Source organism: Pan paniscus, chromosome 1 (genome assembly GCF_029289425.2).
Source record: "Pan paniscus chromosome 1, NHGRI_mPanPan1-v2.0_pri, whole genome shotgun sequence".
NCBI classification, from domain to species: Eukaryota; Metazoa; Chordata; class Mammalia; order Primates; family Hominidae; genus Pan; species Pan paniscus.
Window position 1 is genome coordinate 95,711,689 of NC_073249.2, and position 18,921 is coordinate 95,730,609.

The window sequence follows — 18,921 nt, forward strand, 5'->3', positions numbered from 1 at the left end:
GCAATAGCAAAACAACTGTTTAAATTATTACCCGTAGACACACTCCAGTCAAGTGCATAGAGAAGGCAAAGCTTTAGGTCACCAACTGGTTGCTCCCATAAAACATTACAGTGAAAGTAAGGGATTTAATATGATTGATCATTGTTGCTAAATGTGCTGGATAGTGTGGGGAAAGAAAATGGTTACATCAGGGCTTTAAATTCCCAGCATGAGATTCCCCATAAGAGAGCTAAAAGTTTCTCTGACTATCCCTGAAGAAGATCTCACTACCAGATTATTATACCTTGTCTGCAATCATGTGATTAAAATCAACAATAAAGGGATTTTTAAAGTACATATTTATAAATTTAATAATGCACTAATTTTTTTTTTTTTTTGAGACGGAGTCTCGCCCTGTCTCCCAGGCTGTTGTGCAATGGTGTGATGTCAGCTCACTGCAACCTCCGCCTCATGGGTTCAAGTGATTCTCCTGCCTCAGCCTCCTGTGTAGCTGGGATTACAGGTGCATGCCACCATGCCTGGCTAATTTTTTGTATCTTTAGGTAGAGACGGGGTTTCACCATGTTGGCCAGGCTGTTCTCAAACTCCTGACCTCATGATCTGCCCGCCTCGGATAATGCATTTCTTTTTTTTTTTTTTTAATTATTATACTTTAAGTTCTAGGGTACATGTGCACAATGTGCAGGTTTGTTACATATGTATACATGTGCCATGTTGGTGTGCTGCACCCATTAACTTATCATTTACGTTAGGTATATCTCCTAATGCTATCCTTCCCCCCTCCCCCAACCCCATGACAGGCCCCGGGGTGTGATGTTCCCCTTTCTGTGTCCAAGTGTTCTCATTGTTCAATTCCCACCTATGAGTGAGAACATACAGTGTTTGGTTTTTTGTCCTTGCGATAGTTTGCTGAGAATGATGGTTTCCAGCTTCATCCATGTCCCTACAAAGGACATGAACTCATCCTTTTTTATGGCTGCATAGTATCCAGAATCTACAAAGAACTCAAACAAATTTACAAGAAAAAAACAACCCCATCAAAAAGTGGGCGAAGGATGTGAACAGACACTTCTCAAAAGAAGACATTTATGCAGCCAACAGACACATGAAAAAATGCTCATCATCACTGGCCATCAGAGAAATGCAAATCAAAACCACAATGAGATATCATCTCACACCAGTTAGAATGGCAATCATTAAAAAGTCGGGAAACAACAGGTGCTGGAGAGGATGTGGAGAAATAGGAACACTTTTACACTGTTGGTGGGACTGTAAACTAGTTCAACCATTGTGGAAGTCAGCGTGGCGATTCCTCAAGGATCTAGAACTAGAAATACCATTTGACCCAGCCATCCCATTACTGGGTATATACCCAAAGGATTATAAGTCATGCTACTATAAAGACACATGCACACGTATGTTTATTGCAGCACTATTCACAATAGCAAAGACTTGGAACCAACCCAAATGTCCATTAGTGATAGACTGGATTAAGAAAATGTGGCACATATACACCATGGATAATGCACTTCTAAATACAATTGTCCCTCAGTATATGTGGGGAACTGGTTTCAGGACCCCACATATACCAAAATCCACACATACTCAAGTCCTACATTCAGCCCTGTAGAACCTTATTATTTATTTATTTATTTGGTTTTTTGTTTGTTTGTTTGTTTTTTGAGACCAGGTTTCCCTATTGTTGCCCAGGCTGGAGTGCAGTGGCGTGATCTCAGCTTACTGCAACCTCCGCCTCCCAAGTTCAAGCAATTCTCCTGTCTCAGCCTCCCAAGTAGCTGGAGCTACAGGCATGCACCACACGCTCAGCTGATTTTTTGTATTTTTAGTAGAGATGGGGTTTCACCATGTTGGCCAGGCTGGTTTTGAACTCCTGACCTCAGGTGATCCACCCACCTCGTCCTCCCAAAGTGCTGGGATTATAGACATGAGCCACCTCTCCCAGCCAGCCCTGTAGAACCTTACACAAAAAGTTGGCCCTCTATATATGGGTGGGTTTTGCTTGTTTTTAAGTATGAGGCAAATTTCTTACCTTAGCACCTTTAAATGTTCTCATTTTCTTCTGAATAGCTTATAGTATCCCTTTGCGTTTACAGTTTATGGATGTCCAGGGGTCTTTCTTCTGAAAGTATGGTTTCCCTTACTATGTTGATTTTTTTAAAAACCTCTTTTATTTCAGGGAATTTTAAGCTATTTTCCCTGATTCTGATAATTAGTTTAGGTCTAGCAAAACCCTTTTCATTATTATTTCATTTTCATTATTATTGAACCATAGCAGCTATGCTTATTTAGTGAAGAGAAATATTTATTTATTTCTTTTATAGATAGAAACTGGTTGAGTAATTTATGAGCATACCATTTTGCTGATGTTTTGAGTATATGAATGTGTATTATAAGAATAGTCCTTATAAATATATTTTGCTCCTTTTTTCCTGCTCTTATAGAATAAAGATATTCAGCCTATAAAATTTCTAATCAAACACCAACAAGAAGTGAAGATTTATTTTCCCATCATGCTTACACCCAAATTTCTGGCATTTCCTTATCATCCTATGGGAATGTTATATCGTTATAAAGTACAGGTATGGTGTCCTATAAGGCTTCACAAGGAGATAAGCCGGTTTCTCTAATAGCTTAATTTATTGAAATTTGATTAATGTTACATTTATTTCCTCCCAATCCTAAAAGTATAACTTGGGTTTTGGTGACAACCAAAATTATACTCTTGAAAAATGTCATCTATAACAAGACTTGGTTACAGATGCTTTCTGTCTCTCTTCCCAATATCCTTTCCTTGTGAGTTTTGTAAAGTTCTGTTGTGTCTTTTTTTGACATTTTGTGACACTACCATTACTTTGCCTCCCTTTAGTATTTCTCTTGCCTGTTAAGGTACTTTACTATAGTGTCACAGTTTCTTTTCTTTCTTTCTTTCTTTTTTTTTTTCTGAGACAGAGTTTTGCTCTTGTTGCCCAGGCTGGAGTGTAATGGTGCAATCTCGGCTCACTGCAACCTCTGTCTCCCAGGTTGAAGCGATTCTCCTGCCTCAGCCTCCGGAGTAGCTGGGATTACAGGCATGTGCCACCACTCCCAGCTAATTTTGTATTTTTAGTACAGACAGGGTTTCACCATGTTGGCCAGGCTGGTCTCGAACTCCTGACATCAGGTAATCCACCCACCTTGGCCTTCCAAAGTGCTGGGATTACAGGTGTAAGGCACCATGCCCAGCCTAGTGTCACAGTTTCTAATGTGTCCAAAAATAATTTATTATATTATGTTATTATTTTGTAAACTTTATTTCACCAGTCAAGTTTTACATTTTCACTTAAATTTTATTTTCTTCCGATTGTAATTAAATGTAATGTGTGTTTTCACAGGTAGAGGGTGGCAGTGGCAACTTTACCTGGACTTCTTCTAATGAAACAGTGGTCATAGTAACCACGAAAGGAGTGGTGACTGCAGGTCAGGTCAGGGGGAATAGTACTGTTTTGGCCCGAGATGTACAAAATCCCTTTCGATATGGAGAAATTAAGGTAAACGACTCTCCAGATATTCTTATTACCCCTACAACACTACTGTCTAAATTTAAGTAATTAACACACTTTAAAAAAAGAGCCCAACATGGCTATTTAAAAATATTACTCACATTCAGTCAAGAAATACTTTTTTTTTTGGAGACAGATGTTGCTCTGTTTCCCAGGCTGCAGTGCAGTGGCAAGATCTCAGCTCACTCACTGCAACCTCTGCCTCCCCGGTTCAAGTAATTCTCCTGGCTTAGCCTCCTGAGTAGCTGGGATTACAGGTGCCCACTACCACACCTGGCTAATTTTTGTATTTTTAGTAGAGGTGGGGTTTCTCCATGTTGGCCAGGCTGGTGTCAAACTCCTGACCTCAGGTGATCCGCCTGCCTCGGCCTCCCAAAGTGCTGGGATTACAGGCATAAGCCACTGCACCCAGCCAGAAATACATATTTTAAAAATATTTCTATAACTAGGTTGAATCTTGCTTCACTTAATAGTCACTTATTTAACATCTATGTTTGTTTCCTCATAGGATGATGTTAGTATCCACCTCGAAGGTTATTATCAGAATTATTGAAAAATGTTTTAAACTGGAAAATTTGAGGAAAAAAATGATGAAATGCATTCTGTATTTATTATACTAATTATAAAAACACATGTAAAACTGAAAACAGTAATAGGTAACATTTTAAGCATTTGTTACAGTGCTCTACAAGTTCAGAGAAACTTCCCTTGTAATGAACTATAGACATGATCACTGAAAGTATAGTCTTTGTTGTCAGGATTAAATGAGATAGTGTTTACTCCAGTGCTTGGCATATATTTAATATTTAATTAATGTTAACTTTTTTGTTATAGTTATACATATGATTTTTAAATGGCCTTTATAGTAACTTTAGTGTCATATTTTGGTTTGTCAATCTGTTACTAAAAGATTGAAAACTCTTTTTTAGTATATTATGTAACCATTTTCCTATTTTTCTCCTTTATTTTTTCTTTTTTTGAGACTGAGTCTTGCTCTGTTGCCCAGACTGGAGGACAATGGCATGATCATGGCTCACTGCAGCCTCAAACTCCTAGGACTCAAGCAGTTCTCCCGCCTTGGCCTCCCAAGTAGCTAGGACTACAGATATGCACCACCCCACACAGTTAATTTATTATTTTTGTAGAGACAGGGTCTCACTGTGTTGCCCAGGCTGGTCCCAAACTCCTGGCCTCAAGTGATCCTCCTGTCTTGGCCTTCCAAAGTGCAAGGATTACAGGTGTGAGCCACTGTACCCAGCCCCATTTTTTTTTTTTTTCCCTGAGATGGAGTCTCACTCTGTTGCCCAGGCTGGAGTGCAGTGGCGTGATCTCAGCTCACTGCAACCTCTGCCTTTCAGGTTCAAGCAATTCTCCTGCCTCAGCCTCCTGAGTAGCTGGGACTACAGGCACCCGCCAACACACCCAACTAATTTTTTTTTTTTTTTTTGAGATGGAGTCTCTTTCTGTCGCCAAGGCTGGAGTGCAGTGGTGTGATCTTGGCTCACTGCAAGCTCTGCCTCCCAGGTTCACCCCATTCTCCTGCCTCAGCCTCCCGAGTAGCTGGGACTACAGGCATGTGCCACCATGCCCGGCCAATTTTTTGTATTTTTAATAGAGATGGGGTTTCACCGTGCTAGCCAGGCTGGTCTCTATCTCCTGACCTCGTGATCCACCTGCCTCGGCCTCCCAAAGTGCTGGGATTACAGGCATGAGTCACCGCGCCCGGCCTAATTTTTTGTATTTTCAGTAGAGACGGGGTTTCACCATTATGGCCAGGCTGATCTCGAACTCCTGACCTCAAGTGATCCTCCCACCCCGGCCTTCCAAAGTGGTGGGATTACAGGCATGAGCCACTGCGCCCAGCCCCAGCCCCATTTTTAATATATGTTGCTGTTCTCTATAGGACTTAATAGTTTGCCATCACTCAGTGAACATTTATTATCTCATAGGTATTATTGGACATTCAGAGATACATAACACATGATCCCTATCTTAAAGTATTTAAAGTATAACTAGGAAGATATATTGACATGAAAAAAGTCAAATAACATTTTAAGAAAATGATATGTGAGATATTTAAAGCCCTGTATGACTGAGAACTACTTGAATTGTACAGTAAGTGCTATTAGTTTGTAAAAGAGAAATCCTTGTGTATGGGACTATCAGAGACTATTATGAAAGAGGTGGGAACTTGAATAAGACTTTTGGAGGATGGAATAAAAGTAAGGCCCAAAGGTCAAATTTAGAGTGCTTCCTTATTTGGTAAATAAACTTTTTTCAGAACACAGCTACTCCCATTCATTTACATATTGTCTGTGGCTGCTTTCAAGCCACAACTGCTGAGTTAGTAGTTACCACGGAGACTGTGTAGCCTCAATAAGTCTAAAATGTTTACTATCTAGCTCTTTACAGAAAGCTTTGCCAATCCTTGCTGTAGACAATGGGGAACCAATACAGGCTTTTAACAGGTCAATGGTATGGTAAGGTCTCTGTTCTGAAAGATATCTAATTATTTTTATAATCAGACAATAACAGCCATTATACTAAAAAACAAAAGATACTTGCTGGTGCTATAGACTAGTAGATTAGAATGGATTGAAGGGAGAAAGTGAAGGCAAAAACTTCAGTTAAGCTTGAACTAGTGAGATGGTATTGAGAATAGCAGGAAATAGACCAACTGAGAATCTTTTTTAACAGGTAAATCAATCCGATTTGATTGAGCAGGGAAGAGTTAAACATTTAAAGCCACAGAGATGATGTGGAGGTTTCTCACTTTGCCAGCGGGGTGGATAGAAAATACAAGAGGCTGGGAGTGGTGGCTTACACATGTAATCCCAACACCTTTGAGTGGCCATGGCAGGAGGGTGGCTTGAGGCCAGGAGTTCGAGACCAGCCTGGACAACAAAGCAAGACCCCCCCCATCTCTTAAAAAAAAAATTAACCAGGCGTAGTGGCACATGCCTGTAGTCCTAGCTACTGAGGCAGGAGGATCGCTTGAGGCCAGGAGTTTGAGGTTGCGATGAACTATGATCACGCCTCTGCACTCTAGCTTAGGCAAGAGTGAGACCCTGTCTTTAAAAAAAGAAAAGAAAATACAAAAAAATGGAAAAGATGATGAATTTAGTTTTGGATACATTTAGCGTAATTCACCTATGGAGTATCTAAGTGGATGTTTTTAATTGGAAATAGGGGTCTGAAGTTCAACTGAAAGATTAGGGCTGTAGAGTTTGCGTATGGTTAGTCACTGAAGCTTTGGGACTGGATAAGTTTCCCAGGAAGAACATATGGATCCTGTGTAATGTAAATGTCACTTTAAGAAACATAGGAAGAGGAACTAGCAGAAGAAACACAGAAAGTGGCAAAAATGACAAAATAAAAGATATTTTATTTTATTTTATTTTATTTATTAATTTTTTTGAGATGGGGTTTCTGTTGCCCAGGTTCAATGCAGTGGCACGATCGTGGCCTACTCCAGCCTTGACCTCAAGCAATCCTCCCACCTCAGCCTTCCAAGTAGCTGGGACTACAGGCGTGTACCACTACGCCTGGCAAATTTTTTTTTTTTTTGAGATGGAGTCTTGCGCTGTTGCCCAGGCTGGAGTGCAGTGGTGCGATCTTGGCTCATTGCAACCTCCGCCTCTCGAGTTCAAGCAATTCTCCTGCCTCAGCCTCCCGAGTAGCTGGGATTACAGGCGCCCACTACCGCGCCCAGCTAATTTTTGTATTTTTAGTAGAGACGGGGTTTCACCATGTTAGCCAGGCTGGTCTTGAACTTCTGAACTCAGCCTCCCAAAGTGCTGGGATTACAGGTGTGAGCCACCACACCTGGCTTTTTTTTTTTTTTTTTTTGAGATGGAGTCTTGCTCTGTTGTCCAAGCTGGAGTGCCGTGGCCAGATCTCAGCTCACTGCAACCTCCACCTCCCAGGTTCAAGCGATTCTCCTGCTTCAGCCTCCTGAGTAGCTGGAATTACAGGCACGTGCCACCACGCCTGGCTAATTTTTGTATTTTTAGTAGAGATGGGGTTTCACCATATTGGCCAGGCTGGTGTTGAACTCCTGACCTTGTGATCTGCCCGCCTTGGCCTCCCAAAATGCTGGGATTACAGGCGTGAGCCACCACGCCTGGCCTAATACATTAGTTTTTACAGGCCACATATAGTCACTATCTCATATTCTTTTTTGTGGTTGTTATTGTTTTATTTTACAACCTTTTAAAAATGTAAAAACTGTTCTTAGCTCATTGTACAAAAACAGGTTGTATACAGGCCGTAGTTTGCCAGACCCCTCCTACATGGAGTTAGATGCTTTAAAGAGATCAATAAATTTAAAAATGTAGAGTGACATGTTTAGCACCTTGTGGGGTGTTTATGTGTGTGTGTGCGTATGTAAAAGAGACCTGGACCATTACATTGTGTATAATAGTAAATAACATATATATATATAATGTATTTATATATGTTCATGTGTATGTAAATATTTAAGGAATGATTTCTTCTTTATCTTAACAGTTTTAAATTATATATATATATATATATATATTTTTTTTTTTAAGACAGGGTTTCTCTCCCATCACCCCGGCTGGAGTGCAGTGGTACACTCTCAGCTCATTACAACCCCCATCTCCTGGGCTCAAGCAATCCTCCTGCCTCAGCCTCCCAAGTAGCTGAGACTACAGGCATGCATCACCATGCCCAGTCAATTTTTGTATTTTTAATAGAGACAGGGTTTCACCATGTTGGCCAGGCTTGCCTCAAACTCCTGACCTCAGGTGATCCACCTGCTTTGTCCTCCCAAAGCGCTAGGATTATAGCCATGAGCCACTGCACCTGGCCTTTTTTTTTTTTTTTCCCAGACAGGGTCTCATTCTGTTGCCCATGCTGGAGTGCAGTGATGCAACCTCAGCTCACTGCAACCTCCGCCTCCCGGTCTCATCCAATCTTCCCACCTGAGCTTTTCAAGTAGCTGGGACTACAGATGTATACCACCATGCTCAGCTAATTTTTAAACTTTTTTTAGAGACAGGGTCTCCCTATATTGCCCAGGGTGGACTTGAACTCCTGGGCTCAAGCGATCTTCCCGCCTTGGCCTCCCAAAGTGCTGTAATTTTTAATCTTCAGGTGTACGTGGTAGGTGTATATATTCATGGGATACATGAGATATTTTGATATGGCCATACAATGCATAATAGTCACATCAGGGTAAACGGAGTATCCATCACATCACCTCAAGAATTTATCCTTTCTTTGTGTTACAAACATTCCAGTTATACTATTTTAGTTATTTTAGCAATGTTTTTTTAGAGACAAGTTCTTGCTCTGTCACCCAGGCTTGAATGCAGTGGCAGGAACATGACTCACTGCAGCCTTGGCCTCCGGGGCTCAAGCAATCCTCCCACCTCAGCCTCCCGAAGTGTTAGGATTACAGGAGTGAGCAACTGTGTCTGGCCATTAATGATTTTTTTAAAAAATGTGTTGTTGAGGCCAGGTGCAGTGGCTCAAGCCTGTAATCCTAGCACTTTGAGAGGCCGAGGCAGGCAGATCACAAGGTCAAGAGATCAAGACCATCCTCGCCAACATGGTGAAACCCCTTCTCTACTAAAAATACAAAAAATTAGTCAGGCATGGTGGTGCGCACCTATAGTCCCAGCTACTCGGGAGGTTGAGGCAGGAGAATTGCTTAAACCTGGGAGGCAGAGGTTGCAGTGAGCTGAGATCGCACCATTGCACTCCAGCCTGGGCAACAGAGTGAGACTCCATCTGAAAAAAACAAAACAAAACAAAACAAAACAAAAGTGTTGTTGAATTTTGTTTACTAATATTTTGTCAAGAGTTTTTCCATCATGTTCATCAGGGATATTGGCCTGTAGTGTTTTGTTTTTTTTTTTAATAAGTCTTTGTCTGGTTTTTGTATCAGGGTAATACTGGCCACATAGAATAAGTTTGGACGTATTCTTTTCTCTATTTTTCAAAATACTTTGAGTAGGATTAGAATTAGTTCTTTTTTAAATGTTTAGTAAAATTTAGCCATGAATCCATCAAGTCCTGGGCTTTGTTTTGCTGGGAGACTTTTATTGCAGCTTCGATCTCATTACTTGTTATTAGTCTTTTCAGGCTTTGGATTTCTTCATAGTTCAATCTTGGTAGGTTGTATATGTCTAGGGATTTATCCATTTCTTGTAGGTTTTCCCATTTATTGGTGTATAATTGCTCATAGTAGCCCCTAATGATCCTTTAAATTTCTGTGGTATTGGTTGTAATATCTTCTTTTTCATCTCAGATTTTACTTTTATTATTTATTATTTATATATTTTATTTATTTATCTAGTTTTTGAGACTGAATCTCACTCTGTCGCCCAGGCTGGAGTGCAGTGGTGCGATCTGGGCTCACTGCAACCTCTGCCTCCTGGGTTCAAGTGATTCTCATGCCTCAGCCTTCCGAGTAGCTGGGATTATAGGCGCCTGCTACCACGCCTGGCTAATTTTCGTATTTTTAGTAGAGATAGAGTTTCACCATGTTGGCCGGGCTGGTCTCAAACTCCTGACCTCAGGTGATCTCCCGGCCTTGGCCTCCCAAAGTGGTGGGATTACAGGCATGAGCCACCGTGCCCAGCCAGATTTTACTTATTTGGGTCATCTCTCTCTCTCTCTCTTTTTTTTTTTTTTTTAGTCTGGCTAAAGGTTTGTCGATTTTGTTTATCTTTTCAAAAAACCAACTCTTCATTTTGTTGATCTTTTGTATTTTTTTATTTCATTTATTTCCGCTCTGATCTTTATTATTTCTTCTACTAATTTTGGCTTTGGTTTGCTCTTGCTTTTGCAGTTTTGTTTTTCTTTTTTTTCAGGCAAGGTCTTGCTCTGTTGCCCAGGCTGGAGTACAGTGGTGAGATCACAGCTCACTGCAGCCACTACCTCCCAGGCCCAAGTTATCTTCCCGCCGCAGTCTCCCAAGTAGCTGGGAATACAGGTGAACACCACCACGCCAGCTGATTTTTGTATTTTTTGTAGAGACAAGGTTTCACCATGTTGTTCAGGCTGGTCTTGAACTCCTGGGCTCCAGCAGTCCACCTGCTTCAGCCTCCAAAAGTATTGGGATTACAGGCATGAACCACTGTGTCCAGCCAACTTTTCCAGTTCTTTAAGATACTTCGGCTGGGTGCGGTGGCTCACACCTGTAATCCCAGCAATTTGGGAGGCCGAGGCAGGTGGATCACAAGATCAAGAGATTGAGACCATCCTGACCAACATGGTGAAACCCTGTCTCTACTAAAAATACAAAAATTAGCCAGGCATGGTGGCGTGCCCCTGTAATCCCAGCTACTCAGGAGGCTGAGGCAGGAGAATTGCTTGAACCCAGGAGGCGGAGGTTGCAGTGAGCTGAGATTGCATCACAGCACTCTGGCCTGGCAACAGAGCAAGACTGTCAAAAAAAAAAAATACAACATTGGGTTGTTTTTTTCAAGTTTTTCTACCTTTTTTTTTTTGAGACAGAGTTTTGCTCTTGTTTCCCAGGCTGGAGTGCAGTGGCGTGATCTTGGCTCACTGCAACCTGTGCTTCCTGGGTTCAAGTGATTCTCCTGCCTCAGCCTCCTGAGTAGCTGGGATTACAGGTGCACGTTTCCATGCCCTGCTAATTTTTTGTATTTTTATTAGAGATGGGGTTTCATCATGTTGGCCAGGCTGGTCTGAAACTCCTGACCTCAGGTGATCCACCTGCCTCAGCCTCCCAAAGTGCAGGGATTACAGGTGTGAAACACCGCACCTGGCCTCTACTTTTTTGATGTAGGCATTCATTACTATAAACTTTCCTCTTAGTACTGCTTTCACTGTATCTCATAGGTTTTGTTATGTTGTGTTTTCATTTTTGTTTTTTTCAAGAAATTTTAAAATCTCCTTCTTAATTTCTTCATTGATATGCTGGTCATTCAGGAGCAAGTTGTTTAATTTCAATGTGTTTGTATAGTTTCCAAAATTCCTCTTGTTACTGATTTCTAGTTTTAGTATACTGTAGTCAGAGAGGATATTTGACATAGTTTCAATTTTTTTGAATTTTTGAACAATTGTTTTGGGCCTAACGTAGTCTATTCTTGAATATGATCAAGAATACTCATTCTTGCTGAGGAGATGAATGTGTATTCTGCAGCCATTGAATGAAAAGTTCTGTAAATATCTATTAGATCCTTTTGGTCTACATTGTAGACTAAGTTTGATGCTTCTTTGTTGATTATCTGTCTGGATAATCTGTTCATTGTTGAAAGTAGGGTGTTGAAGTCTCCAGCTATTAATGTAGTGAGGTCTATAGCTCTCTTAAGCTCTAATAATATTTGCCTTATACATCTGGATCCTCCAGTATTGGGTGTATATATATTTATGATTGTTATATCCTCTTGCTGAATTGACCCCTTTATCATTACATAATGGCCTTCTTTTTCTCTTTTTATAGTTTGTCCTGAGATCTATTTTGTCTGATATAAGCATAGCTATTCTTGCTCTTTTTTGGTTTCCATTGGCATGGAATCTTTTTCCATCTCTTTATTTTCAGTCTACGTGTGTCTTTATAGGTGAAGCGTGTTTCTTGTAGGCAACAGATTGTTGGGTTTTTGTTTTTGCTTTTGTTTTTGAGATGGAGTTTCACTCTTGTTGCCCAGGCTGAAATGCGATGGCATGATCTCGGCTCACCGTAACCTCTGCCTCCCAGGTTCAAGCAATTCTCCTGCCTCAGCCTCCCGAGTAGCTGGGATTACAGGCATGTGCTACTACGCCCAGCTAATTTTATATTTTTAGTAGAGACGGGGTTTCTCCATGTTGGTCAGGCTGGTCTCGAACTGCCAATCTCAGGTGATCTGCCTGCCTTGGCCTCCCAAAGTGCTGGGATTATAGGCGTGAGCCACTGTGCTCAGCCTTTTTTAAAAAAATCTATTCAGTCACTCTATCTTTTTTGATTGGAGAGTTTGTCCATTTAAATTCAATGTTATTATTGATAAATAAGAACTTACTCCTGCCATTTTTAATTTGTTTTCTGGTTGTTTTGTGGTCTTCTCTTCCTTCTGTCCTTCCTTCCTGCCTTCTTCCTTTTTGTGAAGGTGATTTTCTCCGGTGGTATGTTTTAATTTCTTGTGTTTTATTTTTGTCAGGTTACCATGACGCTTGCAAATAAGATCTTATAACTCATTATTTTAAACTGATGACATCTTAACACTGATTGCATAAACAAACTAACAAATTAGCAAAGAGAAAACTAATCAAAACTCTAGGCTGGTTGCAGTGGCTCATGACTGTAATCCCAGCACTTTGGGATGCCGAGGTGGGTGGATAACCTTAGATCACCTAAGATCAGGAGTTCGAGACCATCCTGGCCAACATGGTGAAACCCTGTCTCTACTAAAAATACAAAAATTAGCCGGGTGTGGTGGTGCATGCCTGTGATCCCAGCTACTCATGAGGCTGAGGCAGGAGAATTGCTTGAACCTAGGAGGTCGAGGTTGCAGTGAGCTGAGATTACGCCACTGCGCTCCAGCCTGAGTGACAGAGCAAGACTCCATCTCAAAACAAAAACAAAAACAAAAACTTCTACACTTTAATTTCATTCCCCTGCTTTTTAACTTTGCGTTGTTTCTATTTATATCTTATACTGTCTATGTCTTGAATAGTTGTTATAGTTATTCCTTTTTATAGGTTCTTCTTTTAGTCTTTCTACTCAAGGTATCAGTAGTTTAAATCTCTCTCTTTACCTCCTCTTTAAGGCCAGTAGCTCTTAGATTTGCCATTTTGTGGCCATTTTCTAGAACTTCATTCTTTTCTATTATTTTTTCTTTAGTTTCTGCTAACTGTATTTTCTTTCTTTTCTATTTTTTTGAGGCCACATCTCACTCTGTCACCCAGGCTGGAGTGCAGTGGCATGATCTCTGCTCACTGCAACCTCCACCTCCTAGGTTCAAGTGATTTTCATGCCTCAGCCTCCCAAGTAGCTGGGATTATAGCATGCGCCACCATGCCCAGCTTATTCTTTCTATTTTTAGTAGAGACAGGCTTTCACTGTGTTGGCCAGGCTGGTCTCAAACTCCTGGCCTCAAGTAATCCACCCACCTTGGCCTCCCAAAGTGCTGGGATTACAGGTGTGAGCCACTGCACTTGGCCCATGACTATATTTTCAAATAACCTGTCCTCAAGCTCACTGATTCTTTCTTTTGCTTCATCAGTTCTACTGTTGAGAGACTGATGCATTCTTTAGTTTTGTTTTTTTTTTTTGAGACGGAGTCTCACTCTGTTGTCCAGGCTGGAGTGCAGTGGTGCAATCTCAGCTCACTGCAAGCTCTGCCTCCCAGGTTCACGCCATTCTCCTGCCTCAGCCTCCCAAGTAGCTGGGACTACAGGCGCCCGCCAACACGCCCGGCTAATTTTTGACTTTTAAGTAGAGACGGGGTTTCACCGTGTTAGCCAGGATGGTCTCGATCTCCTGATCTCGTGATCTGCTTGCCTTGGCCTCCCAAAGTGCTGGGATTTCTTTAGTATGTTAATTGAATTTTTCAGCTCCAGGATTTCTGCTTTTTAAAATTATTTCAGTATCTTTGTTATATTTGTCTGATAGGATTCTGAAATCCTTCTCTTAAATTTCATTGAACTTATGCAAAACAGCTGTTTTGAACTCTTTGTCTGTAAGGTCATATAGCTCTGTCACTCCAGGATTGGTCACTGGTGCCTTATTTAGGCCATGTTTTCCTGTATGGTCTTGATCTTTGTGGATGTTCATTGATGTCTGGGCATTGAAAAGTTAGGTATTAATTGTAGTCTTTGAACAATGTGCTTGTTTGTACCCATCCTTCTTGGGAAGGCTTTCCAAGTATTCAGAGAGAATTGAGTGTTGTGATCTAAGTCTTTGGTCACTGCAGTACATATCTGCATTGGGCGGCACCCCAAGCCCAGTAAAGCCGTGACTCTTGCAGACTTGTAGAGGTACTGCTTTGGTGGTCTTAGGTAAGATCCGGGAGAATTCCCCGGATTACCAGGCAGACTCTTGTTCCTTCTCTTTCTTTTGCCCAAACAGAGTCTCTCTCTCTCCCTGCTAAGCTGTCTGGAGCTGGGGGTGGGGTTACACAAGCCCCTCGGTGGCCACCACCACTAGGACTGCACTGGGTCAGACCCAAAGCTAGCATAGCACTGGGTCCTGCCCAAGTCCTTCAGTGACCACTGCCTGGTTACTGCCAGTGTTCACTCAAGGCCTAAGGACTGTACAGTTAGTGGGTAGCAAATTCAGCCAGGCTTGTGGCCTTCGTTTCAGGATGGGAAGCTCCTCACCAGCCCAGGGCAGGTTCAGAAATTCTATTCAGGAGCCAGGGCCTGGAGTCAGGAACCTTAGAAATCTACCTGATGCTCTATTCTACTGCGACTAAGCTGGCACCCAAGCTGCAAGACAAAGCCCTTCCCAATCTTTTTATTTATTTATTTATTTGTTTTTCTGGAATGGAGTCTCACTCTGTCACCCAGGCTGGAGTGCAGTGGCATGATCTCAGCTGACTGCAACCTCTGCCTCCTGGGTTCGAGCGATTCCCTTGCCTCAGCCTTCCGAGTAGCTGGGAGTACAGGCATGCACCACCACGCCCGGGTAATTTTTGTATTTTTAGTAGAGATGGGGTTTCACCATATTGGCCAGGCTGGTCTCAAACACCTGGCCTCAAGTGATCCACCCATCTCGGCCTCCCAAAGTGTTGGGATTACAGGTGTAAGCCACCGCACCCGGCCCCCTTCTCGTTCTTGACTCTCCTTTGTTCAAACTGAAGGAGTCTCTCTTTGTGGCCACAACTGCCCCAGACCCGTGGCAAATACTGACTAGCTACTACCAATGTTCATTAAAGGTCCAAAGGCTCTTCAGTCAGCTTGTGAATGCTACCAGGCCTGGGTCTCTCCCTTCAGTGAAGTGGGCTCCCCTCTGGCCTAGGGCAGGTCCAAAAATGCCATCCAGGAGCCAAGGCCTGAAATTGGGGACCCCTGAAGCCCACTTGGTGCTCTACCTCACTATGGCTGAGCTGGTACCCAAGCTGTAAGACAAAGTCCCCTTTACTTTTCCATTTCCTTTTCTTAAGCAGAAGTCTCTGCTCATGGTCATCACAGCTGGGAATGTACTGGGTCACACCTGAAGCCAGCATGGCACTGAATGTCACCTAAGGCCTGTATCAAATACTGGAAACCACCAAATGTTTATTCAAGGCCCAAGGGCTCTTTTTTTTTTTTAATGGATTTTTGCTCTGTCGCCTAGGCTGGAGTGCAGTGGCGTGATCTCGGCTCACTGCAACCTCCACCTCCCGGGTTCAAGCAATTCTCATGCCTCAGCCTCCTGATAGCTGGGATTACAGGTGCCCGCCACCACGCCCAGCTAATTTTTGTATTTTTAGTAGAGACAGGGTTTCGCCATGTTGGCCAGACTGGTTTTGAACTCCTGACCTCAGGTGATTTGTCCACCTCAGCCTCCCAAAGTGCTGAGATTACGTGCATGAGCCACTGCACCCGGCCAAGGCCCAAGGGCTCTTTAATCAGCAAGTGTTGAATCCTGCCAGGACAGTGTCCTTCCTTTCAAGACAGCAGGTTCCCTTCTGCCCCAGGGTGTGTATAGAAATGTTTTCAGGGAGTTAGTGTCTGAAATGGGGGCCTTGTGACTCTGCCTCATGCTCTATTGTGGCTGAGCTATTATCCGAGTTGCAAAACAAAGTCCTTTTTACTCTCCCCTCTCCTCTCCTCTCCTCTAGTCGGAAGAAGGAGTAACTCTCCCAGAGTTATGAGCTGTGCACCTGGGGTGTGGGGAGGAGTGGTACAAGCACTCTCTTGGCCACCCCAGCAGGTGTCTCACTAGGTCATATGCATCCCAGGTCCACTGGCTTCAAGCCCAGCACAGCACCAGAACTTGCCCAAGAATTGCAGTCTTTGTGGCCTACACAGCCTTTCAAGTTTATTTAGGACCCCAGAGTGCTTTAGCCCACAGTGTCGGGGTTAGCTGGAACTCAGGTTCAGACCACTGGGATGGGTAATTCCCCTTTGGCTAGTGCTGGTCTAAATGCTCCTTCCACAGCGCTGGTCTAAATGCTCCTTCCACAGGCACTGACTGAATTCTGCCCTGTGTTGCTTTCCACTGTAGTAGGCAGCACTGAGCTCCAAATCTGTGCACCTGGGGAGTGCAGTGATTGTGGAATGCAAAGTCCCACAATCACTGTACTCCCCAGGTGCACAGATTCTCTCTCTGCCCCATGTGGCTGCTGCCACTGCCTGGGAAAGGAAGAGAGGTGATGTTGGCAATTCTAGACTCTTTTCTTGCCCCTTCAGTGGCTCCTTCCTTGATATGATGTTAAAACCAGGTACTGTGATTGCTCACCTGATTTTTGATTCTTATGAAGGTGATTTCTTGTATGGATAGTCATTCAATTTGGTGTTCCTGCAGGGAGGACAATCACTGGAGGGTTCTATTTGGCCATCTTGCTTCTCCTCCTCCTAAGACTTTTTTTTAACATAACTTTCTTGAAAGATGAATTTTTCCCCTCCAGATACATGTCCTGAAACTGAACAAAATGGAACTGTTACCATTTCATGCTGATGTGGAGATTGGCCAGATTATAGAAATCCCCATTGCAATGTATCACATAAATAAAGAGACCAAAGAAGCCATGGCATTCACAGACTGCTCTCATTTATCCTTGGATCTGAACATGGATAAACAAGGAGTCTTTACTCTTCTCAAAGAAGGTAAAAGTAGCCTTTTTATCTTCTCCTTCCTTTGTCTTTATTTATTTATCTTTAACTCTACCACTGTGACAGATTACTTTCTTTGTCTTTAAGGAAGCAATCAACAATTCAGAAACTACCAATTATAGTCTAAGTTCACATATTACTTTTCTTTATAATACTTTATTTTGTCAAATGCCTTGTAGTAAGTGTTATACTCCTCATTTTACAGATGTAGAAACACAGGCACAGAAACTGAATAACATTGCAGCTGGCCAATATCAGTTTTTTGTTTGTTTGTTTTTGTTTTCTGAGACAGTGTCTCGCTTTTGTTGCCCAGGCTGGAGTGCAGTGGCACGATCTCGGCTCACTGCAACCTCCACCTCCCGGGTTCAAGCGATTTTCCTGCCTCAGCCTCCCAAGTACCTGGGATTACAGATGTCCACCACCATGCCCAGCTAATTTTTGTATTTTTAGTAAATATAGGGTTTTGCCATGTTGGCCAGGCTGGTCTTGAACTCCTGACCTCAGGTGATCTGCCCGCCTCAGCCTCCCAAAGTGCTGGGATTACAGGCGTGAGCCACTGCGCCCAGCCAGTTTTTATTTTATTATTATTATTATTATTATTATTATTATTATTATTATTATTAGAGACAGGGTCTCACCACCGTGTCACCCAGGCTGGAGTGCAGTGGTGCAATCATAGAACATTGTAACCTTGAACTCCTGGGCCCAAGCTATCCTGCTATCTCAGCCTCCCAAGTAGCTGGGATTACAAGTGCAAGGTCAATATCAGATTTTAGTTCACAGTAAGGTTTTCCATTTCTAGCCTCAAGCTCTTTTCTTCTTTCTTCCCCTTATATATATATCATATGTCTTTTAAGAGGAATGTAGAGCCATTTAATATATGCATACATTCAATTTATTGAAAAAGGATAAAATATCTCTTTCTAATAAAACAGAAAATATGAATAACGGTCAACATCCTTTCCTGCTATTGAACTTCTTATTTGATCCTGATCCCCATTGTTTTTTCATCAATATAATGACAGTAGTGGCACCTAAGATTTGCTTAGCATTTACTCTTTGCCAAGCTCTGTTCTGAATACTTTTTATACATTAACTATTTAATTCTTATATCTATAAGCTTGGTATCAAATTGGACTTTTGCTTTGCCCTTGCTCATTATACTACATACATACATACATATAGACACACCCTCACTCCTGGGTTCAAGTGATCTTTCCCCTCCTCTCAGAGTATTTTAATTTTTAGCCCCTTATTTCCCATGTAGGACAACAAAATCCTCCTGACTATTCTTACCTCTGGTCATCGTGGCTATCAGATGGCGCTTCATGAACTCAACTTTGGTATTACTTTTTCTGCTCAAAAGTTTTGAGACTTCTCATTGTCAGTGGAATGGAGCCAAAATCCTTTTAGTTTGGTATTCAAGACCACTCTACAGTATAACCCAACCTACTTTTCATTATTTCATACTTTTGCTTCATATGTGGTTCTAGCTAAATTAACTACTTTATTTATTTATTTATTTTTATTTAATTTTTGTTTTGTTTTTTTGAGATGGAATCTCACTCCATCACCCAGGCTGGAGTGCAGTGGTGCAATCTCGGCTCACTGCAACCTCTACCTCCCAGGT

The 18,921-nt window shown here is 42.1% G+C and overlaps 1 protein-coding gene across 13 annotated transcripts in view; it reads left to right on the forward strand.

Annotated features, from left to right (window-relative positions):
- Positions 1 to 18,921, forward strand: part of NUP210L (nucleoporin 210 like) — a 161,088-nt gene that overhangs the window by 33,297 nt on the left and 108,870 nt on the right. For all 13 annotated transcript variants that reach the window (XM_034936276.4, XM_034936263.3, XM_055113455.2 and 10 more), the window contains 3 exons: positions 2,463 to 2,600; positions 3,393 to 3,548; positions 17,087 to 17,285. In XM_034936276.4, coding sequence (XP_034792167.1) covers positions 2,463 to 2,600; positions 3,393 to 3,548; positions 17,087 to 17,285 — 493 coding nt within the window. The remainder of the gene's footprint in view (positions 1 to 2,462; positions 2,601 to 3,392; positions 3,549 to 17,086; positions 17,286 to 18,921) is intronic.